The following is a 26115-nucleotide window of genomic DNA, read 5'->3' on the forward strand; positions in this document are numbered from 1 at the left end:
CTTTGTTTACTTTGATGGGTAATATTTACTGTACTCTGTAAAAATATTGATAATGTTGACAAATATTGATCTAAAAAGTTTGGAACAACATTAACAGTGTGTTTTATGTACCAGATAGTGTTCAAAATACTTTATAAATATTATCTTAATCCTCCTAAAAGCCCTGTGATTTTAATGTTATTAATATCCCCATGTTCAAGAAATTTGCCCTCAGTCTCAAAGCTAGCAGGAAAGGAAGTCAGGATTAAAAACTGATTACTCTGGCTTCAGGGCCTGTGATCTTAACAACTATATTAACTATATTAACAGTCAATGGAGGATTTTGTTAATAAGTGGAGACATATTTAATATTTGAATGCAGACTTGATTATAACCTGCTAGGTTAAACAATTTATAACCCATATAAATAATTGTGCTTTAATAATTACAAACAATTGCTAAATAATAAGCTCTTAATATTTTTGTCTAGGTGCTGCTTGACCTTGCTAGTTTAATTTTTGAAGAACAACAATCATTAGAAGTAATTCTGAAGAAAATAGCTGCCACTATTATCTCTTTTATGCAAGTGCAGAAATGCACCATTTTCATAGTGGATGAAGATTGCTCCGTGAGTACAGAGTATGACTTCTTTATTTTTAGAAAGACAGAAACTTATATTTCTGTAAGCACTGCTTTTAAACCTCATTTTGGTCTTAGAACCCTCTCTCAAACCCAAATGCGTATGAGTATGTATATAAAACCAATCAGGGTATGAGCTGTTCTGGTTGAAGACAGGTAGGGGTGGAGGTTGGAGGGTGCCTCATCACCCTTTTTTACCTCTGTTCATGTCCCCATCCCACCCTCCTGAAAATAATTACCATGGGAATGTGTGTTTCTGCTTCTATCAATGGCCACACTATCTTCGTGGAGAAATATATTGTCATTACAGTGTGCTGACTTTTCACGGTCAGGAATACTGGTGCCCTAGTTGCTATGAACAGGCAGACCAGACTCCTCATTCTGAATGGGTTGGGTATAAAAATTTCTTCTTGCCAGAAATTGTATAGAAACCAAAAGGCATAGCCCAGTAGGAGTATTACTAATGATACCCATAAGTCCCATATTTTTACCAACAATGGAAAACCACTAAACTCTTCTAACTGGTAGATTTCAGTCCATTGATTTTGTAATGTGAAGAAACATTTTCAGGTGTCTGGGAAAAGATAGAGTGTTGTCACAGAGTGCTAGTTACACCAGGCCGGCCGTCTTGAGTTTGCCAGTAGAATCAGGGCCCCTGGCCTAAGGCAGTTTTTCTTTATGCACTTTCTCTCCCTTCTCAACTTATGAACCACTGTTTCTGGGATATTTCTTTTTGCTATAGTCGTTTGTTTTCTTTTTCCTTTAGTCCCTAAGAATAGGCTGTTCATTTGTGGATTAATAGGAAAGAGAGTGTGGACTACCACTTGTATAGGTTAGTTATAATCTACGTATGATATCTGAAGTTACGTTTTGGGGGGAATTAGAAAAATAAAAGGTATTCAATATTTAATTTATATTAAGAAATTTTAGTTGATTTAGATATAAGGACTATACCGTATGAGCCAACATCTCAATCATTTGGGATGTGTATATATGTCAGATGAATGCATTGTTTAATACAAAATTCTCATTAATATCAAATGAGAACTCACTAGGCTAAAAGGTAATCAGTATTTTCATAGATACTATTTCATATTTTTCAATCAGTTATAAAATCTTTAATATAAAGGTGATTATAATATAGTAGACATCATTTTAAATTTCAGGTCAGAATTCCTTAATGCAGTATGTCACTTAACCTGTAATTTTTGCTCTATGACCCACTTTTTGCATTTAATTTTTGAAAGTTATATGTGAAGCACTACTTTTTTTAGACAACTTAAATATCACTTTAATTCACCCTCAGTGGATACTTCTACCAGTTAACACCTGTTATGGTAGTACACTGATTTGGATCAGTGCTACTTGAAAGTATAGCACAACAATATGATTATTAGGATATTTTACTCACTTTTTGACCACTTAAGTTGTAGGTTTTAGAAAAGGAATTAGGTGACTTTATATTCGTTTGTATTACATTTATTTGTTGTTTTAAAATACGTCAACAGCGTGAGCAAAGGTGAGGAGGAAAAAAATGTACAGATTTCTTCTATCCTCAAATTAAACTATCATTTTTTTTTCTGCTTTCTTCCAATTCTATATAAATAGAGCATGGGTGTAACGTGCTGTTCTGCTTTTTAATGTGATTTTAAAAAAATTTTTTTTCTTTCTTATTTTCAAGACAGAGTATCGCTGTATCATTCAGGCTGGAGTGCAGTGGCACGATCTCACGATCGCAGCTTTCACTCTCAGCCTCCCAGGTTCAAGAAATTCATGTGCCTCAGCCTCCCCAGTAGTTGGGATAACAAAGGCATGCCACCACAGCCAGCTAATTTTTGTATTTTTAGTAGAGTAGGGGTTTTGCCATGTTGGCCAGTCTGGTCTCAGACTCCTGGCCTTATGTGATCTGCCCACCTTGGCCTCCCAAAATGTTGGGATTATAGGCATGAGCCACCACGCCTTTAATGTAATTTCAGAAGTATTTCTCTATGTTGTTAAATTTTTCACAGTTATTTTAATAATCACATAAACTATTGCTGAATGAAACATCTTTTTAAGAAGGGATTCTTTACCTGGGATTTAACAACAATCAATGTACTTAAAGCTTAAAAGCCAAAACTTGAGAATTTTCAATAAGCATAAAAAATTTTGAAACTAATAAACCCATCAGTACCTAGAAAAAACAAATAGTACTTGTATAATCATTCTTCCAAGACAAAATCAGAAATTACATGAACGAAATGGGAAGCAGTTTTGAGGATGTCATAAAATGAGTACTTGGGTCTGTTTTGTCCAAGAATAAGTAAAAATATATTACAAGTATTGGGGTCTTTTGTCAATTCCATAGCATGTATGTCTGTATCTAGATAGTTTTTATTACCTTGTCGAACTTATTTCTCAGTCTGTGTTGTCTATTTTTAGGATTCTTTTTCTAGTGTGTTTCACATGGAGTGTGAGGAATTAGAAAAATCATCTGATATGTTAACAAGGTAAAAGCACTTATTCTCTACTTGTCTTTATCACATGTATGTAATATTGGCTAAATAGTTATTTTATGACCAGTTTGATTTAAGAAATACAAGCTACAGATTATTTTATTGTCTCTTGTCTTTTCTCACATTTCCAGTCCTAAGTCTTCCTCCATCAAGATGGAGAGACTATTGACCACAGTGACTTAAAGTTGTTACTTTGTTAAGTATTTATATTTAAATCAAAACTCATTACTAGACTATTATTTTGACAATGTGGTACAAGGAAGGGCCTTTTCTCCTATTAAAGGATTTTAAGAATTAGCAAAGGGCAAGAATGTAACTTGGAGGCAGATGGGGAATTCATTTGACTCAGAAGGTAGACCTGACCTTAAGCTTTTACAGCTGACTTGGGCATGAAGTGGGTAGTCTAGGGAGATAAAACATGGTTTCTCTAACCAGAGAGTTTTCTGATGTCCTGGAATTGGGGTTCACATGGTCATAATTGAATAGCTGACCTTTATTTCCTTCTTAGCTTTGCTGATCATGCACTGAAGATTATATCCCGTCTCCACACCTATTCTATCCTGAGCTCCTGTGCCATTGCATTTCCTAGCAGATTTGACATTGTTTTAGTTAGTATTGAATCCTTTTGGAACGTATGAAAATGTGCACATTAATATATAGTATTTTAATTTTATGATGGTGTAATACCTTTTTTCCTTTTTGAAAAGAAGATTTTAGAAAGTTTCTAGGTAGGACACATGTAAATATTTGAATATTTTACTTTTTGGCTTGCATAAATAATGAGTTACTATATAGAGATAGAAATATATATATCTATGTTTATATATTTACCTTTATCTCCATGGGACAATAGGAAAATCAGTATGATAATCATAGTAAAAGTTCAAAATGATTAATTATCTACATGATCTTTTAATATTTGTGGAGCAGCATACCCTCTGTATTGTATTTTAGGTATTGGCTTTTGATTTTTTTCGTATAAATTCAGCCAGGCCCTGTAATTTCTTTTAGCAGTAGCTGGACAAATCCAGTGAATTGGTGTGATAGTGACCTCTACTGGTAAATATGCATTTAAAAAAACACAAAAATGTCTTGCGCTATATATATTTGTTTCTAAATACCACATTCCCTCTCTGTAGGCAAATGGAAAGTATCTTTCCACTTACTGATTTAATGATTCCAAGACAATCTTAGAATAAAGATTTTTTCTTATAAAGGATAAATAGGTCAGTGTGATTACCTTAAAAGAGACAAATTTACATGGATCATTTTACCTGATATATTAATTGACTTTACAATAATGAAAATCATTTCAACAGTAATAGCTTACGTTAATGAAACATTTAAAGTTAGCTTTTGTTATAGTGATACAGTAAAAGGCCTCTGAGTTTTTTTTATTTTAATAAAAATTAGATAACAGGCCTAATTTTGCAATAACTGAATTTAAAATGGTGTTTAGTAATGTTAACATTTTGAAAAAGGGCAAAACTAATATTGATGCTTATTTTTCACCAGCAGATTCTTTATTATGTTTCTAAAACTGATTATTAGTAGAGTTTAGGACTTCGATTCTCATTATTAAAAACTTTGCCAATCCAAACTTTGCCGTCTCTCCATTTGATGAAACGCTAGGCAATTTGATGTTAGCAGTAAGCAAATCATTCTTTTTAGGAAGTTATTTATCAATTAAAAAGCATAGCTCATTCAAGATTTTTCCAACCAATCCACTAATGACTTCATAAATTAATATACTGAAGATGGTTTTGAAATGTTAAATGTAAAACAACATATTCAGGGTGAACATTACACATAATTATTAGAAGGATATCATAAGAGGGATAAAGCATAATAAGCTCTTGGGAGTTAAGTGGCCCAGGAATTTCTGAAGGGAGACTCATTTCCAGATGGTGGGAAGTTTTAGAATTTTTGTACTTCAATTCAACAGCCAACCAATTAGAAGGGAAAAAATGAGTATAATGTTGTGCAGTTTATGTTAGCTCTTATTTTGAGAAGTAGGTATTTTAGTGCTATAATTCCATACTAATTAACTTCATGTTCATTCACAAATGCACATTTGTGTCATAAAATGACAAATACATAGAATGAATCCTTTTAGGTCACTTTCTTGGAATATACCTATTAGTTTATACTTGTTATTGATTATCATATTAGAAAATATAAGTGTAATTAACTAAGTAAAGACTACTACTTTAAAAAATTGTGGATACAGCGTAGAAGAATGTAGAAGTTAGACTGATTGTATTTAAATGTAAGTATTTAAGTTTCACCATGTAGTGGGCTTACTAGCTATGAGACTTCACGTAAATTATTTAATCTCTCAAAGGCTCAGTTTCTTCATCTGTAGTGGTAGTAGGATTATAGTAAGAATTAAATGAGATAATGTATATAAAATGCTTCAGAAAATTTCTGGCATGTAGTAAGTACTTAGTAAGTGTTAGCTATTATTTCCGTGTCTATTTGATTTTTTTTTTTTTTTTTTTTTTTTGGTCTTTGGTTTACATTAGCCTGCAGTGACTCCCATTTAATTCTAAAGCACAGAAATTTATCTTTTCCAATTCCATGTACCTAATTCTGTCATCCCAACAATGCATTCATATACGGTTCATTGATACACATTGTACAAAAAGCCTTAAATGTGTGAGTTAGTCCAGGTCTTCCAAGAAACAGATGCCAAGATTAGATTAAATGTGCAGAAATTTATTAGAGAAAACACCCTGTGAGAACCAGAGGGAAGAAGCCAGGAAAGCCATCAGACCAACACGAAAGTCTGACCCAGAATTAAGGAGAGGAAGAAAGAAGGAAGGAAAGTTGTACAGAAGTATCCTAGACAGGTGAACAGTTCTAAGGAAGGTTTGGCAAGGCTGCTGGGAAGTCCTCTAGCTGAAATTTACTGTGAGAAGAATACTGAACCTCCCAGGATTAGGCCTACTTTAGTGTCCCTAGTGTGCTCAGTCTTTTTCTCTGGGACCAGCCCTGGTAGAGGTGACCTCAGTGCAAACTTGGTGATGGCTTCCAGAGCACAGCAACTTGAGACATTGGTTAGCTACTCTTTCTGCAATTGGAGCTCTGAGGCACATTCTAAAGGCCACTATAATATTCCCATCATTAAAAGAATGAGATCCATATTCCTTGTATTACACTTTCAAAATCTTTCACTATCTGTCCTAGCCTAACATTTTCAGCCTGAAATCATCATTTTATTCTTGACAATCTGTAACTATTTAGTGTTTCCCAATTACACATAGAACTCTTCCATGTCAGCAATGTGTTTTATACTGTTTTGTTTTGTTTTGTTTTTTCCTGCCTGGAATACTCTACCTTTCATTCCTGATGTTTCTCCTTTAAAAAGTCTCAGCCAGCTGTGAATTCATCTCTCTAATGCTACTTCTTCCCTATTCCACTCCATTTAGGTGCTACCTGTCCATCTTCTCCACATGTGTGGTGCTTGCATTGTTACACTGTATCACTTAGGATTAGGCTTGACTGTGGATCATGAAAACCCAAAATAAAAATAGCTTAAACAATAACACAGTATTATTACTGTCTCCTGTAAAAGCCCAGAGGTAGCCAGCTCAGGCTTGGTGCTATAGCTCTGCTCCACAAAGGCCTTGGGGACCAAGACACCTTTGGACTTTCTACCTTACATCCCTAGGGTATAGCCCTTTCCTTAAGGGTCAAGGATGCAGCTCCAGTCATTATATCCACATGTTAAACAGTAGGATGGGGGACAGGGAAAGAAGGGACAGACAGCAGGTATCACCTGTCTCTTAGTAAGGTTACTAGAAGCCATCACAAACATTTACTCTTACATCCTGTTGTCTAGAACTTAGCCAGATGGCAATACTAAGCCACTAGGGTGGCTGAGAAGTGTGGTCTTTATTCTGGGTGGCCATGTATGTCCCAACAAACAGAAGGGGAGGAGAATTACCAAAAGACAACTGGCAGTCTCTGCACTAGACTCTACCCAAATAGTCCATGTAATTTAAACACATTATTCATTCTGTTTCAGTCTTCTACTAGATTGTAAGCCCCTATGACAGTTACTGACCTGTGTAAGTTTGTCTCTCATATACTGTTAAGGGTGCCTCTAATGGTTAAGGTATTCAATCTGTATTTATTGAGTTTAGGAACTAAAAATTTATCAACATTTCTTATAGAGTAAGAAACAAACATGGTATCATGTAACTTTAATAAATCTAATGCTCAGTTTTCACTTAAAGTAACCATCGGGAAAACCTAAAAATTTCAGGGAGTTAAATAAGGTATCAGGTATTTGTTGATTTATAACTAGTTTTTCTACTTCTCCTTCTGTATATTAACTAGTGTAAGTCTGAATTTCTGATCTCTGACAAATTGCTTAACCATTTTGGATTTTTTTCTGGCTCCTACTCTTATAATAATGATGATAAAATAATAATGGTTATTGATATGATAATTATCATTTTAAAAGAGATTTTACGAGGATACTTACTTCTCCAATGTACTTCCTTCTCCTGGTGGTCACCTTTTCATTTTTCTTCTTTTCACTATAGCTTCTTATTTTCTTCTCTCTAGGCTGCTGCTATTTATAAAATATTTATAGTTTTAAACGTTGTTTTATTAAACTAAACCCTGCATTTATATAACCGTTTCTTGAGTGTCACCCAGATAATATGTGTGAAGTAGGACCTCAGGAGTGTATTAGATCTGATGTATATGATAACTGGCATGCCTTCGCAGACTCTCAGTCTAGTCTCAAGAAATATTCAAAGTTCATTTACTCTTATGTCACTCTTCTGTCATTTCCTTTTCATTCTTTTTCATGTATACATAATACTAGACAAGTGGTCAGTACTTGGTTTGACCAAATTACACTTAAAGTAAAATGTACAATAGGCCGGGCGCGGTGGCTCAAGCCTGTAATCCCAGCACTTTGGGAGGCCGAGACGGGCGGATCACGAGGTCAGGAGATCGAGACCATCCTGGCTAACACAGTGAAACCCCGTCTCTACTAAAAAATACAAAAAAAAAAACTTAGCCGGGCGAGGTGGCAGGCGCCTGTAGTCCCAGCTACTCGGGAGGCTGAGGCAGGAGAATGGCGTGAACCCGGGAGGCGGAGCTTGCAGTGACCTGAGATCCGGCCACTGCACTCCAGCCTGGGTGACAGAGCGAGACTCCGTCTCAAAAAAAAAAAAAAAAAAAATGTACAACAAAGGGAAGACTAAAATATTTTGACCAGGAACAAGGCCACAGAGTTTGAGAATCTTCATGGAATCACTAGCACTGAAGGACGACATATGAAACCACTGTCCCAAGAAGCAGCTGGGGCAGGTTGGGTGGGAGGGACAGAAGATAGGCAAAACATTGGAACTTTGGAAACTTAGAGCAAGTGGACATTTTTCCTGAGATGTATGCCGTTGTCACTCAGTATCCTTGAGAAATTGGTTCCAGGAACCCCTGCGGATATCAAAATCTGCAGACACTAAAGTCCCTTGTATAAAATGATGTAGTATTTGCCTATAACCTATGCACATCCACTCTATATTACTTACAATACCTAATACAATGTAAATGCTATTTAAAGAATTGTTATGTTGTACTATTGTTTAAATGTATGTTTTTTTTTTTTTTTTTTTTGACTTATTTTCGATACTGCAGTTGGATGAATCCAAAGATGTGGACTTGTGGGTACAAGGGTCAACTATATTTTATCTTGAAATGTCTACTATTGTTAGGTTTTCCTACTTCTTTAGTGATATTACAATTAAAATAAGCAGGTCCTTATAGATGGAGTAAATTTCCATAACCTGACCCGCTTTGCTGAATTCATCATCACCACAAGGGAACATACGGAGTTTCCTGATGAAAAAAACACGTTCCATTCTGTTTTCCCTCCCTTGCACTGACACTGTACCCCCTGGCATCAGATTAATCTTTCATGTTCAGTCTGTTAAGCAAGGGACTGGAACATAAGTGGTAAAAATATTGTAAGTTCATAAAATTTTTTGAGGAAGGTAAATTTTTAATTTTAAAAGTATCATAAAACATCTCAAAGCAGAAAAACTGTGTAGAGAGGAAACTGAACAAAGGGAAAGATGTTAAAGAAGACACGACAAAAAGACAGAAGGAGAAAGAAAATAGACTTGAGAGAAGAGCTTTAACCATTTTTTCTAAGCTGTTTGATTTTTCCCTTGGTCTTAACATATGTAAAATACTGTTTTATTGGGATGGATAGATAAACCAAATAATGAGGAAGTAAAACAAGCACTAGACCTTTGGCATTCTATAATCTGATGAGAAAATAAGACATGAAGGGACATATGAATTTACATTAAATGACACCAAAACTCACCATGCCCATTTGTAATGAGAATAAGGCCATTCACCTTTATAAAACTTGTTGAAAAATTGTGGGATTTTTTTTTTTTCCAAAACATTTAAATTATAGTAACTGACAAAGTTGTGAATCGTCAAACACATTTAAAGCTGCATTTTCCATGTAAGTATATATTTTGCCTTATAATTTAAGGCTGGGTTTTTCTCCCTTAATCATTTATTTAACTGTTTGCCTATGCTTTTTTTTAACTGCACAGAGGGAACTCATATCTGTTATTTTCACAGGGAACATGATGCAAACAAAATCAATTACATGTATGCTCAGTATGTCAAAAATACTATGGAACCACTTAATATCCCAGATGTCAGTAAGGATAAAAGATTTCCCTGGACAGTAAGTAACCCAATTTTAGACTTAAAGCTAGAAGGCTGTTTTCCCATCAGATCTGTATTCACAGTTATTATTCTTAAACTGAAGGACTGGCTCTAGAATTGATTGTTTAGGAATGATCTGTACTTTCCCTCATCTGAGGAAGGAGAATAAAATAGATCATAACATCTATTGAGAGCTGTACTTGGGTATTTTTCTTTGTACTTTTTTCACCTTTTTAAATATCTATGAATAAGTAACCATACTGTTTTTGAAGTAATTTAGCTATTACCTACATAATGTCAATGACATTCCTTAGAAAATATTGCTAGAGTTTTTGTCTTATTTTCAAAAATTAGTTTCCGTGTGGCTTGAACTGATGCAATTGGTAATCCGTCATAGTGAGTAGCTCTGGGAAAATGGATGTCTGTTTTTCTTGACCTCAAAGCTACAAATATCTTGTTCTCAGACACTGGAAAATTTGAATTATAGTATTTTCTCTCCCCTTTCAGGAAAGTATTGCACTTTGAGGCAGCTGCCTTGATTTTGTTATTTGGATGATTTTGTTATTTGGAGACACTGTTAGAACTTTAGCAATATAGCAATAGCAACAGTGGTATTACTAAAGGACAGGTTTGTAACATGGTGCATTTTAGGTGGCATTTAGATTCTGCCCCTCTTGTTAAATTATTAGGGGCATTTACTACACTAGTATAGTAGATACTGTACTTCTACTTCTCTCTTTTTTTTAACTTATTTTTATATTTTACTTATTATTATTTTACTTCTCTCTTTTTTTTTTTTACTTATTTTTATATTTTACTTATTATTACTATAAGCTGCTTGGAAAGTTTAAAGTGAAAAGAAATCCGATATTTTTAACAAAGTAAAGACATTGCTTTATATTGCATTTATGTGAACTTTATTATAATTTATACATTTTCTGCTTTCCAATGTTCTCTAGCTAATATAAAAGTTGAATATATAGTGCTTTCAAATGTGTCATATAGTTTCTATAGCATCTAATGGACAAATCAATCTCTTTACCATTTTAGCTATTTTGTTCTTTTTATTTTTGTTTAGACTGAAAATACAGGAAATGTAAGCCAGCAGTGCATTAGAAGTTTGCTTTGTACACCTATAAAAAATGGAAAGAAGAATAAAGTTATAGGTAAAGCCTTTCCTTTAACCTATACTCTAAACTTATTTTTAAAAATGTATTCCCAGCTATACTTCTTTCTTTCAAATGTAAAGAATAAAATGTTTAAAAACAGATAAAAATTGGAATGATAGAATAATTAAAATAATTGATAAATACGAACAGACATTTGTTAAATATCTTATAAACTATGGTGTACTTTTATAATTATTATCCTATTTCAGCAGAATTTTTTGTTTAGGAATGATTGATGATGTATTGAAATTTAGTAGACTGCATAAGAGATATCAAGTGATAATGTGTATTGTTTTAGAGTCTTATTTCCTGGATGTTGACTTTTTTAAGAATGTAGTTTAGATTATAGGTTATATTTATTTATTCATTTAATAAATATTTATTGAGCAATTCACTGTTCTTGGCAGTTGGGATAAATCAATGAACAAAGCAGAAATCCCTGCCCTCAGGAGCTTATGTTCTTAATATGATTATAGAAAAACCTCTACTTCAGGAATGATGGAAGAATGCATTCTCAGAAAAATTGAATGATGTTTCCTTTTCTTGACATATTTGTTTCCTGGTATTGCAGTTATGTAAAGGTTAAGTAGGGTTTTATATGCCAGTCATCCATATTGATGTTTCTGAGATGTAGTAAAAAAGGTCTGGACTGTTAACATTCTCCTAGGAACCTGGAAATAAAGAAAATATGATAACTTTTTAAAGGTTAAATTTAGAATTAAAACTCTAATGGAACAACATTAAGATATATAAATATAACTTTAAAAGTCTGAATACTTTTCCAGTTGCAAGATTTGACTATAATTTTATTGAATGAGAGTTTTAGTCAGAAAGAAGGGGCAGAAGGTATCAGTAATGAAAGTAGAAAAAGAAAAGACAGATATTAAAAGTGACTGTCCAAGTTCTGTGCAAGAGTAAAGTAACATTTGTCCCTAACACAGAGATGTATGTGGAGAGTTGCATCAGTGTGCACTGAGTATTCTGACCATATGGTGAGCCTTCACTAGGTGCAATGGATGCATCAAGTTATAGCCAGTAATATCTTTCCTATTCCCAGTCCCTCTGCCTAGAATGCATCTGTATTGTGAAAGGGATACATCAGCTTAGTACAATTCAACATTCTATGACTCTGATTTCCCTTGTTCTGATTCCAGTCCCAGCAATCCAACTTGTACTGATTACTTTCTTTTCCAGTGTAGGTTAGCTCATGGGAAGAGAATGCATTATTCATGTCCTCTCAAATATACTGGTTGCCCTGACAGTTGTTTCTTATTGTATGAGCTGGACTTGAGGCAATGGGTTGGAGCTGCAGGTGCTTGTACTTCTGTTTCTGGGACAGATCTGTTTCTTTTGGAACATTGATACTATTCTGGTTTTATAAATCAGTCTTGTCAACTTAGTTACTGTGACTCCACCCCAGCAGTCTTCAGTATGCTAATCTAGAGCCTCAGCTCTAGGGTCACTCCTGACCCTGGTGAATTGTACATTAAAGCTGCTTAGAAAGCAGCGTGCCAACCCCCTGCTGGGCGGTTGAGTCAACTTTTCTACAGTTCTCCGAGAAAAAAGTAGAGGCTAATGAATCTGTGAGATCTTTTTAAAAGATTGTCACTGATCAGATCTCTAACATAAGCAATAAGAGAAAACTGCCAAGGGCGCCTTACAATATGATACCAAGTAAATGTTATAAAATTTTATTTCCTAGGGAGGTCAAGGGGAAAACTATATTATAAATGTTATGCTGTTTAAAATGCTTTTTTATAAGTATGAAGATTTACTACAAGCTGTCTTTGGCCTTTGAAAATGTGGAATTAAATTCCAGAAGGAATGCATTATTTACTAGTAAGTTGTCACAGGAAGGAAAGCAGAGTGGCAGCTTGCTCCATCGAGTCACATCTTCACTTTTCCCCAGCAGCATTTCTTTGGAGTAATAACTGGGAATGGGGAGTGGCTGGAGGAAGTTACGCATCAGGCCCCTTTGTCACTTTATGTGAAGGTAAATGAGAGCAAGTTAGGCAACATGGAAAGAGCACTGGACTAGGGGTCGGACTCACAGCACTGTGTTAGCGCTACTCATCTTCAACCACACTTATGGGCACATTACTCACCTCTGTGGAGTTGAACTTAGTAATTTTTCAGATCTGTTCAAAATTCACATTCTGTGATCCTGTCACTGTGTCAGACAAGTAAGCAAAAAATAAAAAATGACACAATCAGACTTCTCTTGGCATGTATTTTGTATCACCCTACTTGATGACAGAGCCAAAAGTAGGCAAATGTTGATTTTGGAGAGAAAAAATCCTTGTAAATAAAAAGAAAGGAAAAAGAAATGATTTCTCTAGTCAGGTTTTGTGTGGGGTGAAGGGAGGTTCTCAAGTAGATCCCAAATATAAGGGGGAAAATTTCCAGTGTTCCCTGCTACTTTACAAGAGTGACAAAAGTAAGAATATGATTTCTGGACTATACTTATGTATCTACAGTTGCAGCATGGAAAATGTCATGGTTGTGGATAATTTGTCTTACATGTCATAGGCCAGATTCCACTATTATGTAATTCTAATAGAGAATCCCTATAGAGTTACATGCAGAAAGACAGATGGACACATGTGTTTTTTGTAATCTTCTTCCTTCCTCTCATTTTTTCCATTACTGACATTTAGATGGAATTATAGACATTAGACCACTATGGGGCCTGCTGTCCCATCACATTTATTCCCTGAGGTATTGTTTCCTATCAAATGTTTTCTTAGTGCTCTGGCTAATACACAGTGTTTCCACTACTTTGCTTCCAATACTTTTAAGGAAATATATTTCTCATTGAACGTTCATTTATTTTCACTAAGTATTTTCCCTATTATTATGCTAAATATGCCTTTTTCCCATATCATATTTACCAGACATTTTAATGCCTATTTTTTCCATATCAATTTCAGGATAAATTTTCCAGAAATTAATTCTATTCCCATTGAAAATTTTTTTTTTCAAAAACAGATGCTTAGAACATCTCCACTTTAAATAGCTTGCTTTTTCATCTCCTTATTAATAAAGAAAAGCATAAAAATAAAAATTACAGTGCTGTACCACGCATTGTTTGACAGAGAAATATGAGAAATAAATATGTATTTGTAAGCTGGTTACTATCTTCATCCTTTCTCATGTACACTGTAAGAAGGTTCTGTTTTTTACTTCCACAATGAATTTTCTAAGTCTCTTACACTTTCAAACTTGTTCTGTTAGCCTATTTGAACTGGCTAAACACCTACATCATTCCGATGCTCCAAATGGCGTGTTTTAGTTCCTTTCTATCAATAAAATTTGGGAGACCTGCATGCCTGCAGAATTTTTTTGAGTAGGCCTCAATAAATTTTGGAATCATTGATTGTCACTGCCACATCATCTTAGCTTACTCTGTTAATTTATTTTGGCTTTATTTAATGAATTACTCAGGGTTGGACCTTTAAATAGGTGAATGCGTGTAGAGATGAGCTGCTCTTCTGTATGTTGCAGTAGAATTCCAAGGCATAAGTAAGTATTCTAATATTATGTTAGCTTAAGTTTGACTAATACTTCATTTTACTTTTCATATTAAATTTTATCACTTGGCAATATCACTATCTGTTCATTTGTTTATAATTGTACATTGTCTTCCATGGTATACATTGCTCGTATTACTTAAAGTATCTAGGTTTTTTCTCAGAGAACTGTAAATTATGCTTAGTTATAATAAGCACAAGGAAATAAGACTGTAGGGTATAAGGGCAGTAATAGGTGGAAGAAAATTAGAAAAAAATGGAATTAAGATATTATAGTTTAGAATTACAGAAGTGAAGATCTATATAATAAAAATCAGTGTAAGGATGACAGCTTTAATAATTGGCTGAAGAAAGACAAAAATAAGGAAAACTTTTTAGTAGCACTAGAAAACAGAGAAGTAGTCTTTAGTGGATCAGAAACACCAAGGAGTTCCTGGAACCTGTGAAGTATACGTCATTTGTAAAGACACATTTTATACAACATGGGCAAAAATTGAATAGGGATAACAATATTTCTATCAAACAAAGTAGAATTTATGGTAAAGCATAATGTAAAGAATCACCTTTCATTGAGTAAAATTAAAACTCACAGAGGAAAATGTCATTGTCGTGAATGCTAATAAACTAAATAGCCTCATTGACATACAAAAATTAAAACTGTTAAAAATACACGAAGAAATGGACAAAATGATCATCATAGTGGGCCTGAAGTATACTTGTCAGCGTTAAATTATAGGAAAAAATAAACATTAGAATTGATAAAAGTTAAGTGGATTTAATTGACATATATAGCTTTACTTTCATGTTTCAGAATTTAAAAATACAGATTATTCTCAAATATGTGTCAGAAATCAAATATTGATGATATGCAACACAAAATCAGTCATTTCTGAAAAGCAGAATTATTGGCCACTTTCATAGATCACAGTGCATTAAAACTGTTCATATATAACAAAAAGATAAATTGGAAGGAAAAAACTCACTTAGAACCTGAAAAGCATTCTCCTAAATGACAAAGAAGAAATCAAAAGTCATAATTAAATTATAGCATTTTAGAAAATCTAAAAATCATTAAGAAGTGAATACATTTCTGAAATGATTAAAATCTAGTTCATGAGATATCAAGTCTCCCCAGATTAGATTTGCATCAATTTTAATATGTATCCTTGTGAGATTTGGATGGGAGTGGGGAGGTTGTTCCTGATCAACATTTACAAACATTGATAATACTTACAACTGGAGGTGTAAAAAGAATTATAGCTGATGGTTATTGCCCTTTCAGAAATTAAATTTAGATTTAATTCAGAAATTAAAATGATATAAAAGTAAAATAATTAAAAGTATGGTATAGGTACTAAAAGACATGCCAAGATTGATGAAGCAGAACAGAAAGTCTAAATGTAGACCCACAATCTGACATATATAATTGTGTTATTGTATATAACAGAGTAGGGTGTATTTCGTTATTTTTAAGTAAGATACTTTTGAATGAAAGACGCCACTTTATGTATCTCCAAGAAAGTAAAATATGACTTCAATTTACTATGACAGGCTATTGATCATAACGTGCATACTGATTTCAAAAATATTAAATTGTGGAAAAAGTATGTAATAGTTGAAACAAATATGAATTTAGTATATGGTGACAATTCAGATCATCAGAGAATGGATAACTGGTCAGATGTTATAAGACTCCAATAGCAGTTAGGGGAAAAAAATTAAGTTGGATTATAAGATTAAATGTAACACGTGTATAAAAGTACTAGGGAAAATACAGGTTTATATATCACATTAAAATGAGGAAGGCTGTTTTAAAAGTAAGGCACTATAGTTGAATATTGTAAGGATAATTATTTTGGCTCCTTAAAAAATTAAATATTTTATATAGCAAAAACCTCTCCAAATTAAGACAATTGACAAATGAAAAGTGCAGAAATGAAAGTATTTGCAAGATAGGTGAAAAAGGTACATTTTATACTTTAATAAGGCAGGATGCTAATTTTGGAGTCCATGTTAGGTGGTAGAGAGGACATAAGACTGCAAGCAGGGTATAAGCATTGACCTCCTGTTCTGCCAAAGAGCCAGGAGGAAGACTGGTTGGTAACAACATCCAATCCCTGTAATTATGGAAAATAAAATATAACTGTTTAATTTTAGAAGCCATCTAGTCCCTTCAGCATAATTTCCAGAGGTGCCTTCAATGCTAACCAGCTCTCAGAGCTACTGTGGTGACCACATTTTGAGTATTTTATGAACTCTATAATATTAGGTAGCACTGATAGTTTGCTGTCTAACTTCACTACTTCTTGGTTTTCCCCTAATGTTTTTGAATATTGTCTTAATTTACGATTACACTTATTAATGGATTTTTGCTGAATGGTTCTCTTTTATTTTTGGTTTGGCATTAAACATTTCATTTTTAAATATAAATGATTCTGAGTTTGTATGGTTTATGAGTAATGTGGCATCTCAAATTTCCAGTTTTAAATTTCATTTTTGTACTCCTTACTCTTTTAGATCATTAAGGAAGAAGTTGTGAACACTCTATCTGTAAATGTGCCCAGGTTTTCAGTTTTCTTAAACAGGGAACCCCATTTGTTATAAACTTTCTTTTTCTTGATAACTTTTTGTTTTAACATGGGTATTTTTGCTTGATATAATTAAACTTTCTGAAGAGTGTAAAGAGATCGATGGGATTATCATGAATGCTATTTAAATATGGCTGTTCATATCACTTTCAAAAGAGAATTAATTTATATGCCTAGATGGATGGTTTGTCTTCAGTACCCATTTGTTGTTGTTGTTGTTGTTGTTGTTTTCCCCAGAGCTTAACTCTGTGTCTATAGATCTATATCTATAATGGTGGATCATAACATGGATATACTTTAGCTGTTCTGCTCTGAGCTGTATTTGTTACAGCAGAACCTTGATATTTCTACACATAACATTCCATTTAAAGGACTTGCAAACAATTCCAAAGGTATAATTTAACGACTCTTAATATATTCATTCAGTGAATTTTGACCAAGGCATAGATTTGAAGTATTGTACTAGAGAGACACTTAGCTAGGTCATAAGCCTCGCAGATCACTTGGTATTCACATAACCCCTCTGTGTTGTACTTTTCTTGCTATACATGTAGTAATTCTTAGGAAGTAATTTTTAAAATCTTGTTTATGAAAAAGGCTATCGAGTAGGAGAAAACTTTGGTAAAACTGAAAGGCAATTCCATTGCGATGTGAGGATAAGGGCATGAAACGTGACTCTCAAGAAAATATGATTTGGGAGACAGAAGCCTGTGTAAACAGTTCCATATTTATAATTTGGGGATTCACAAAGGTTGGAGGACATAACCCTTGGTTTGTTTTTGTTTTTTGTTGTTCTTGTTGTTTTCTTCCACACACAGGATATATACATTTAAGATAATGAATGCTGATTGCCATTTAGTATATGGCTTTTACTTGCAGTGTCCAAATTCATTATATCTTGTTTAAAGTTTCCCTTGACTATGGAATAATTGATAGAAAAGTAACTTCTGCAGCACTAATGCTAATAGATAAGCATATAGATATCTTTACTGTTTAAAGTAGATAAACAAACAAAAAGAGCAAAAAGGGGAGTCCAGATCATTTATAGTATGAAAAGTAAAGAAAGTGAACATTGATGGTGGTAAAGGAGCTTAATGTGCAACCATCTTCCAGACTCTATGAAATCCTTTTGTGCTCCAGGAAAAATAAAGGATAATAGACTATTACAGTCTTCATGGGAAACTAGTTCAGTCAGAGCCGCAATTCTACATTCTTTCATTAATTCAGAAAACATTTTTTTAGTTCCTACTATATGCTAGGCATTTTGCCAGCTGAAGAAATGGAGCTGAAAAAAATAAATAAAACTCTAAGCCCAAGATACTGACAGTCTAGAAAGAGAGATAGAAATAAAATTTGCTATGATACACCAACTGGTCATGTTAAGGGAACAGAAAAATGCCTGCCTCACGTGTAAGTTAGAGGCCTCCTGGAGCTCACTGTGAAGGAGGTATAGGGATCAACTGGTGAGGCAGGAGGGAAGGCAGTGGGGAGCAGTGCACACCTGTGGAAAAGCATGAGCAGAGGTGTGGGCAAGCCAAGATGCAACCAGGGCACTGCTAGCAATGATCTGACAGGTAGTATGGCAATTGAGAGTGGCCCTTGTGGCAGGCTGAGCTGGAGATTGAATTTTAGACCCACACATACCAGCTAAGTGGCTTAGAGCAAATGATGTAACCTTTCTGAGATTCAGTTTCCTCATCTGTAAAATGAGGATGGTCACATCTGCCTCGCAGAATAAATTGTGAAGACTAGAGATCATGTGTCTACCAAAGTATTTAGCACAATGTGTATCCCACAGTGGGCACATGGTGGAAGTCTGTTATTATATACTCAGAGACAGAAATGATAAGGACTTTAACAATACTTTGTTTACACAGAGGTAGGCTGGGTCATCGGAGTGACCTCTCACTCCTCACAGAGACCACTAGGCTCAGAAACTCATAGAACAACCACTGCAGTGAAGATGTTGATGTTCCTAGATTTATCCTAATGTTCCATTTATGTTGACTACATGTTTGACTTTTATTTCTAAGTAGTCATTTTTATTTGCATACTTATTTGCAGCATCAGAAGTTTTCTGCAAATTTGATTCTCCTGGATACAGAGGCATAGATTTGAAATTTGAGACTTCCTATGTCAGTTGCCTCCTTTCTGCATTCTATTTGTGTGTGTGTGTGTGTGTGTGTGTGTGTGTGTGTGTGTGTGTATTTAAACTTCTGGTTTCTCAGTAAGGAAAGGAGATCTGTTTGACCCAAAATTCTGATGTACATCAGAATTGTTCTCTTGGCAAGTGTACAAAAATCCAATTAGTTTCCAAAGGACAAATTGTCTTTGGGGACTCAACTGATCTAAAATTCGTGACTGACTCTGGAAGAAAATAGTACTCTAGGATTTTTTGAACGCCAGCAATGTACATTTTGAACTACGTGAAACTAGTTCTCATATAAATTCTGTTTACTTCTCTAGCTTATATTTGTGGGGGTTAATTTGCTTATTTTGACACACTAAGCATTCCTAAAAGAAAAGTATAAGACAATCTTTGGGTGTGTTTGTTAAAATGCACAAAAACGATGATAATCAACAATAACATTTGCTTAATCTCTTGGATTGTTATAGGGGTTTGCCAACTTGTTAATAAGATGGAGGAGAATACTGGCAAGGTTAAGCCCTTCAACCGAAATGACGAACAGTTTCTGGAAGCTTTTGTCATCTTTTGTGGCTTGGGGATCCAGAACACGCAGATGTATGAAGCAGTGGAGAGAGCCATGGCCAAGCAAATGGTCACATTGGAGGTGGGTGAAGTTTAGGGACCTCTCACTCCAGACAGCCAGACATTTAGCTTTGACCTTTCCCTCATAATCACCCATGGTGTGTGTGTGTTCGGTCATTATGTCCTCACCAAAATTATGTGATTCAGATGATGAGATCCTTATTATCCTCAACTAAAGAGTGAAAGAAATAAGACTCAAAATATTTAAGAAACTTGTCAAATGTCATATAACCAAACCACAACTCAGGATGTTTATCCCTTTAGGCCTTTGCTTTTTCTGTAGAAAGCAATATTGACTTTAATAACCATTGACACAGATAACTACTGCCACTTATCTGTCCCTTTCCCATTGCCTGAGCCTCCCCATCTTTCCGTGAGAACAGTTGTGAAAAAAAAATTAAAAACAAACAAACAAACAACAACAACAAAAAACAGAAACCCTAGGCACTCTTAAGAGAATTAGAAGTGAGGAAAAGAAAAAATAAAATCAACGAAAAGCAGGAAGAGTTTTAACTCCTGGAATCATCTGAGAAACTATTTCAAACTACAAATTTATATACCCTACTTCTGAAAGTTCTGATTCAGCAAGTCTTGGGTAGAAGCTCGGAATCTGTATGACGACCAAGCTCCCCCAAGTGACTGAAGGTGCAGGTAGCGAGTGAAGAAATCACTGGCTCCCAGGGACTGACCGAGGAATGCTCTTTCTCACAAAGGACCGGCCAACTCCAACAGGGTCAGTCCTTTCTATATATGTTTCACTAACTGCCTTAAAATTATTCAATTGATGTAACATGGAGATTTCTTATCTAGTTGAAATTAGAGAAAATCAGTGTTTGGGATATAATAACATTTTCCTCAATCTCTCTTAAGTACATAACTAACCTAAAGAGCTAGAGGGACATATGTTATATAAAATTTACCAGATAGTACCCTTTACTTTCTATGCCAAATATATTATACTAATAGGTTTGCTATAGTATTATATAAAAGACGTTCAATTATAAACCAGTGGACATCTGTTTCAAGTATATATGTAACACATATATACAAAAGTATATATTTCAAATATAGTTTCAATTAGGTACATGTACACATGTACATATGTGTACAAATAGCTTTAAATATACATATACACATATATACATATATCTGTGTATGTGTTTATATATTTTATGTATAATATTTAATCTAATTTTTTCAGTTCCATGGTTTCTCATTGAAAAATTGAATCTAAGCTATCAATTAGAAGTTATTTCTTTTTTTTAATGCTTTATTATGGAAAGTTTCAAATATATACAGAAGTAGAGAGAACAGCTTAATAAGCCCTCACATCCTCATGATCCATTCAGTAATTATCAACCCATGGCCATTATCACTCCATCCATTCCCACCTCACTCCTCTGCACTTCCCTTCCCCTCCCATTGGCTTAGTTTGAAGCAGTCCCACACTTTGTATTACTTTGTTCAAAATCTCTGAATATTTTCCTGATTGAGACTTACTTCTATCTTTGTAGCTCTCCTTCAGTTAATTATATGGATAATTAGGCTTTTACCTAGTATAAAAAGTTTTTTATTTCAGGTCATATGTGAAGTCATTTCTATGATCATAGATACAACTTTGAAAAAAATGGTCCTTTCTTTATGAGGCCATTGGACAAAAGCCAAGGGCACAAATCCCTCAGGTCTTCAAAAGATAGTAAATTATTTCGACTTGGAAATTGTGATCATTCTAATAACAATAAAACAATGATGACAATAAAAATAACTAAATTTATCAAATGTTTCAAGTGTATTCTAATGCTTACATGTATTAAAACAGTTAATCTTTATGCCCCATGTGTAAGATGTTATTTTTATCTTTTGTGTGTGATAAACTTTTTTTTAACTTAGAATTTATTGTGTCATTTCTTTATTCATATATCCATGTTGCACTGCACTTGTTAATATTAGTCTAATTCATGGTCACAGTCTTACCTTTTCTTGGGGAACCACCACTATGGTCTCAGTAGCAACAGGTTATAGCCATGACCCATCAATTTCACATGTACAGGAGAGAGCAGTTATGAGTTTCTTGAGGTTTCCTAGTGATTAATGGTTCAAATGGCAAAAAAGATGCAATGTAGTGCAGTATTGTAACAGTTCTAAATCATAAGATGGTACAAATATGTATCATTTGGCTTTAAATTTTTCATTACTTAAAATTTTAAAGACTGGTTGAAGAAATACTGGTTTGGGTTGCTGAATTACCTTACTCACCATTTAAAGTCTGAAAATGAGCTACCTTTTCATCAATGATTTTTAAGCTTTTGGGTTTTTTTTGTAAATCTGTGTAGTCTCTGTCAAAAATGAACTTTGAAAAAATATGCTTTCAAAGCACAATAGGTATTTTAAATACAACCACTACTTTGGTTTAAAAGAATGTTTTAAAAAATCGCTTTGCAGTTTGAGTAGCCCTTACATGAAATGCTTGGGACCAGAAGTGTTTTGTATTTTGCATTTTTTTTTCAGATTTTTGAAATATGTGCATTATACTTAACAGTTGAGCAGTCCAAATCCAAAAATCTCAAACCCAAAAATGTTTCAAAATCCAAAACTCTGAGCAGCAGCATGACACTCAAAAGGAAATGCTCACTAGAGCATTTTGGATTTCAGATTTTTAGGTTTGGGGTGCTCAACCTGTACTTAGAAATGATGACTTTTGACAATGGAAATTCAGTTAATAAGCCTGATTTTTAAACTCTACTAAGTAATGGAACGTGTATAGGTTAGGAATTGAAAGCTGGGTCCTAAGTCTCCTTGTCCTCTCACTAGGTGTGAGCTTACAGCCAAATCATGAGACTCCCTGAGCCTCAGTGTCCTCAACTGTCAAGGGATGGCTTTACAGGCCAGCACTACTCTCTTCTCAGCTCTTGAATTGTAGGAGTGTAAAGGGATCCTTAAATCTGTATGCCTATGTCCCAGGCATCCAGTTTTTCTGTGTGAATTCTAGAATGGTTACAGGCCTCATCTGAGAGCCACTTCTAGACTACTTTCTTTCCAAATATTAACATCAAAATGTCAGATTATGCAAAGATTTTCCCTTTAATTCTGTACACAAGCAAAAATAACTAAAGGTCAATATTGTCTTAAAAAATAAAACAAAACAAAATAAATTTTCTGCCAAGTTTGAGCCAAAAGTTATTTCTAGGCTGGCTTATAAATAATGTGTTTGTTATAGCAATAATGTCAGAATGGAAGTTACAAGAGTTTTCTTTAAACGTAGGGAGCATAACTTTTTGTTTTCCAAAACAAGCGATGGAATCTAAATCTGGGTTTTTCACTGTTGAAGAAAGCAGCAAACAAGATTTGGCATTCTGAGGATTCTAATTATCTCTCCAGGAAGATTTAGCAGATTTCCAAGCTTGAAGTTCTAGTCTACATTTGGTAGTTCTCTCCTGTGTAACCTGGACTTCTTTTCCTACCCTGTAGGTTCTGTCGTATCATGCTTCAGCAGCAGAGGAAGAAACAAGAGAGCTACAGTCGTTAGCGGTAATTCTTTTTCTTTTTAAAAATTGCTAATTTCAGACACCAAATCTAACCAAATTTGGTAAATATTTAGATAGATACTCATAAAAATCTTTAATTAACTCTGCTTTCTTGCAGGGATACAAAGTCACTGATAATACAAAGCAAAAGTCATTAGATAACTTATACTGACTGTGTAATACAGTGTATGATTCTGATACTGTTTTCCAGTAATTGTTATAATCATTACATCTTTTGGGGGCCAAAATTAATTTTACTTTTCTTTTAGTTCCTGGGGAAATGGGGACCATGAGGTGGTTGTTTGGCTAGGGTAATAACAAAACAATTTATAGTTTGTTACTGATACCTGCTCTGTATTATCAAGAATTGAGAGTGATTTTAATTTCTGACCATACGGCTTATAAAATGCTGTTTGAAATTGGGGTCAAATAAGGTCAGTTCCTGAATTCTCTTTGCATTATTTAGCACACAATGAGAGAAAAGCACATAGATATGTAAGTAGATGTATGTTGTAGGTCTTGGTTTGGAATGGCTTGGTTGAGATTAATGAAAATTTGAGGCACTTTAACACTTTACAACCAAGGTTATCCTCCTGTGTTTAAATGTATTTGCGATGACATAGGTTAAGGGCCATGTGAGATGTGACAAGAGTTATGTAAGGAATGGGAAAAGTGTGAACAGATCATCGAGATTCTTTTTCTGTCATCCTCATCATAGTTTGCCACATGCTAAACTCTTTGTGCCCTTACGTCCATCTTCTCATGTAAACTGCACAACTGTGTTCTCATGTAAACTTCATAACTATGTTATGAAAGCCACACTGAAGCCTGGAGAAGCCCAGTGACTTGCTCAAGTTCACTGCCATGCAGTGGAAGAATGAGGATACAAGTTCACCATCCAGAGCTTGTGCACAGAACACTGTGCTGAGAGAGGAAAGAAGATCCAAATATTTTGACTTTGGCAATTCAAAGAATGATGATGACATTAATTCATTAAAGTGGAAATATTAAGAATCACATGATTCAGTCTTCACCCTTCATAGCTGCTCCTCCACTCTCTTTTACACAAACCATTGTAATTTTCGAATAGTCTGTATTCATTTCTTCCACCATTTACTTTTACCTTTTGCAGTTTCACTTCCCTGAAACTGTAGGTTTGATTTAGGACAAGATAAGTTTGAGGTGCTGGTTGAACAACCAAGTGAACGTCTTCAGCAATCAGAAAAGACAGGACTCGAGCGATGACGGGGTGGTGTTTAGAACTAGAGGTGGAGATTTGGTAGTTAACATCCCATGGTAGTGAAATCATAGGGGTGCATCAATTGGAGAAAGTGCAGAGAGGTAGGGAAAGACTGAGAACAGAACTCCTGTGAATATGGGCTTAGATGGAAGGAACAGGAAAAGAAAACAGCTAAGAAGGTAGAGAAGTGGTACTTAAACAAGGAGGAAGATTTAGGATAGTGCAGTGGCACAGAAGGCAAAATAAAGCAGTTTCAAAAAGGGAGGAGATCTCATCAGTGGTAGGAAGGTTGAGAAATATGAGGATTGTGAAAAAACTGCTGTGGATTCGTTAAGTGACTATTGAGAAAGCAGTTTCAGGGAAGTGAAACTGCAAAAGGTAAAAGTAAATAGTGGAAGAAATGAATATAGACTATTCAAAAATTATAATGTTTTGTGTAAAGAGAGTGGAGGAGCAGCTATGAAGGGTGTTGCCTGAATCATGTGAAGTTTTTTATTGTTTGGTTAGGTTTTGAATGTGTGAGCAGACATTGCTCACAAGCAAGAGAGGCAGAATGTTCTTAGACAAAGGCGAAGGCACAGGAGTCAGTGTGAAACTGACAATGCAAGACAGTGAAGACATAAGGACCTTGAAGAGGCCTAGGCATGAAAGAGCAACATTTCTTTTGCCCAAACAAGAGGATACAGATAATAATAATAGCTACATTTGTTGAGCACTTCCTGTATACCGAGCATGTTTTAACTTCTTTTTGTGAGTCAACTAAGTTTACTGAATCCACAACCTACATGGTCAGTATTGTTAGCAGTTTCTAAGAGAGAATTTGTGGCTTAGAGAGTTTCGGTTGTGCTTCTCAGGATCTCATTAGGTTGTAAGGAGGGAATGGTGCTAGTACTAAATCCAGGCAGTCTGGATCCAGAGCCCACCCAAGATTGCACAGCACAGGAGAGAGAGTAAGTTAGTCAGGAAAAAAGTAAATTGAGAACTTGTAAACATTCTCAGTTAAATCCATGAGTAAGAAACTGAGTCATTTGCCAGTGAAACTGAGTTAACTGCCAAGAAAAACAATTCTAGGAACTTTAGATACTAATTTTACCTGAAAGGTTAAGGTCCTTTTTGGGTTAACCTCATATGGAATTGTCTGTATTTAGTGTGTTGATGACAGTGTTTGAAGTAATGAGCAGTGTTTCAATTATTTACAAAGCTTTACAGGTTTAAAGTAGTATTCACCTCAGGCTTAACTGGCCCATTTGTCTATTCTTCCTAGAAGGATGTAGTTTTCAAGCAGTATGTTTGGTGATTTGGAAATTATCTACATACTGAAGTGCCTGCAGGCACTGTAGGGTAATTTCTAAAATGAAGGTGAGGGTTACACTCTACCATTATATGCGTTGTTCTAGGTGAAAAAAAAAAAAAATAAAGCAAGTAATTTCTAAAAATTATATTCAAGTTTGTTTTTCACTTTGAAAATAG

General features: G+C 34.5%; 1 protein-coding gene across 3 annotated transcripts in view; it reads left to right on the forward strand.

The window, feature by feature from the left end:
- Positions 1-26115, forward strand: part of PDE5A (phosphodiesterase 5A) — a 128489-nt gene that overhangs the window by 60337 nt on the left and 42037 nt on the right. For all 3 annotated transcript variants that reach the window (XM_003899129.5, XM_003899130.5, XM_003899131.5), the window contains exons 6-11: positions 470-607; positions 3040-3107; positions 9735-9843; positions 10903-10990; positions 19728-19903; positions 23350-23409. In XM_003899129.5, the coding sequence (XP_003899178.1) occupies positions 470-607; positions 3040-3107; positions 9735-9843; positions 10903-10990; positions 19728-19903; positions 23350-23409 (639 nt within the window). The remainder of the gene's footprint in view (positions 1-469; positions 608-3039; positions 3108-9734; positions 9844-10902; positions 10991-19727; positions 19904-23349; positions 23410-26115) is intronic.

This window comes from Papio anubis, chromosome 3, assembly GCF_008728515.1.
Source record: "Papio anubis isolate 15944 chromosome 3, Panubis1.0, whole genome shotgun sequence".
NCBI classification, from domain to species: Eukaryota; Metazoa; Chordata; class Mammalia; order Primates; family Cercopithecidae; genus Papio; species Papio anubis.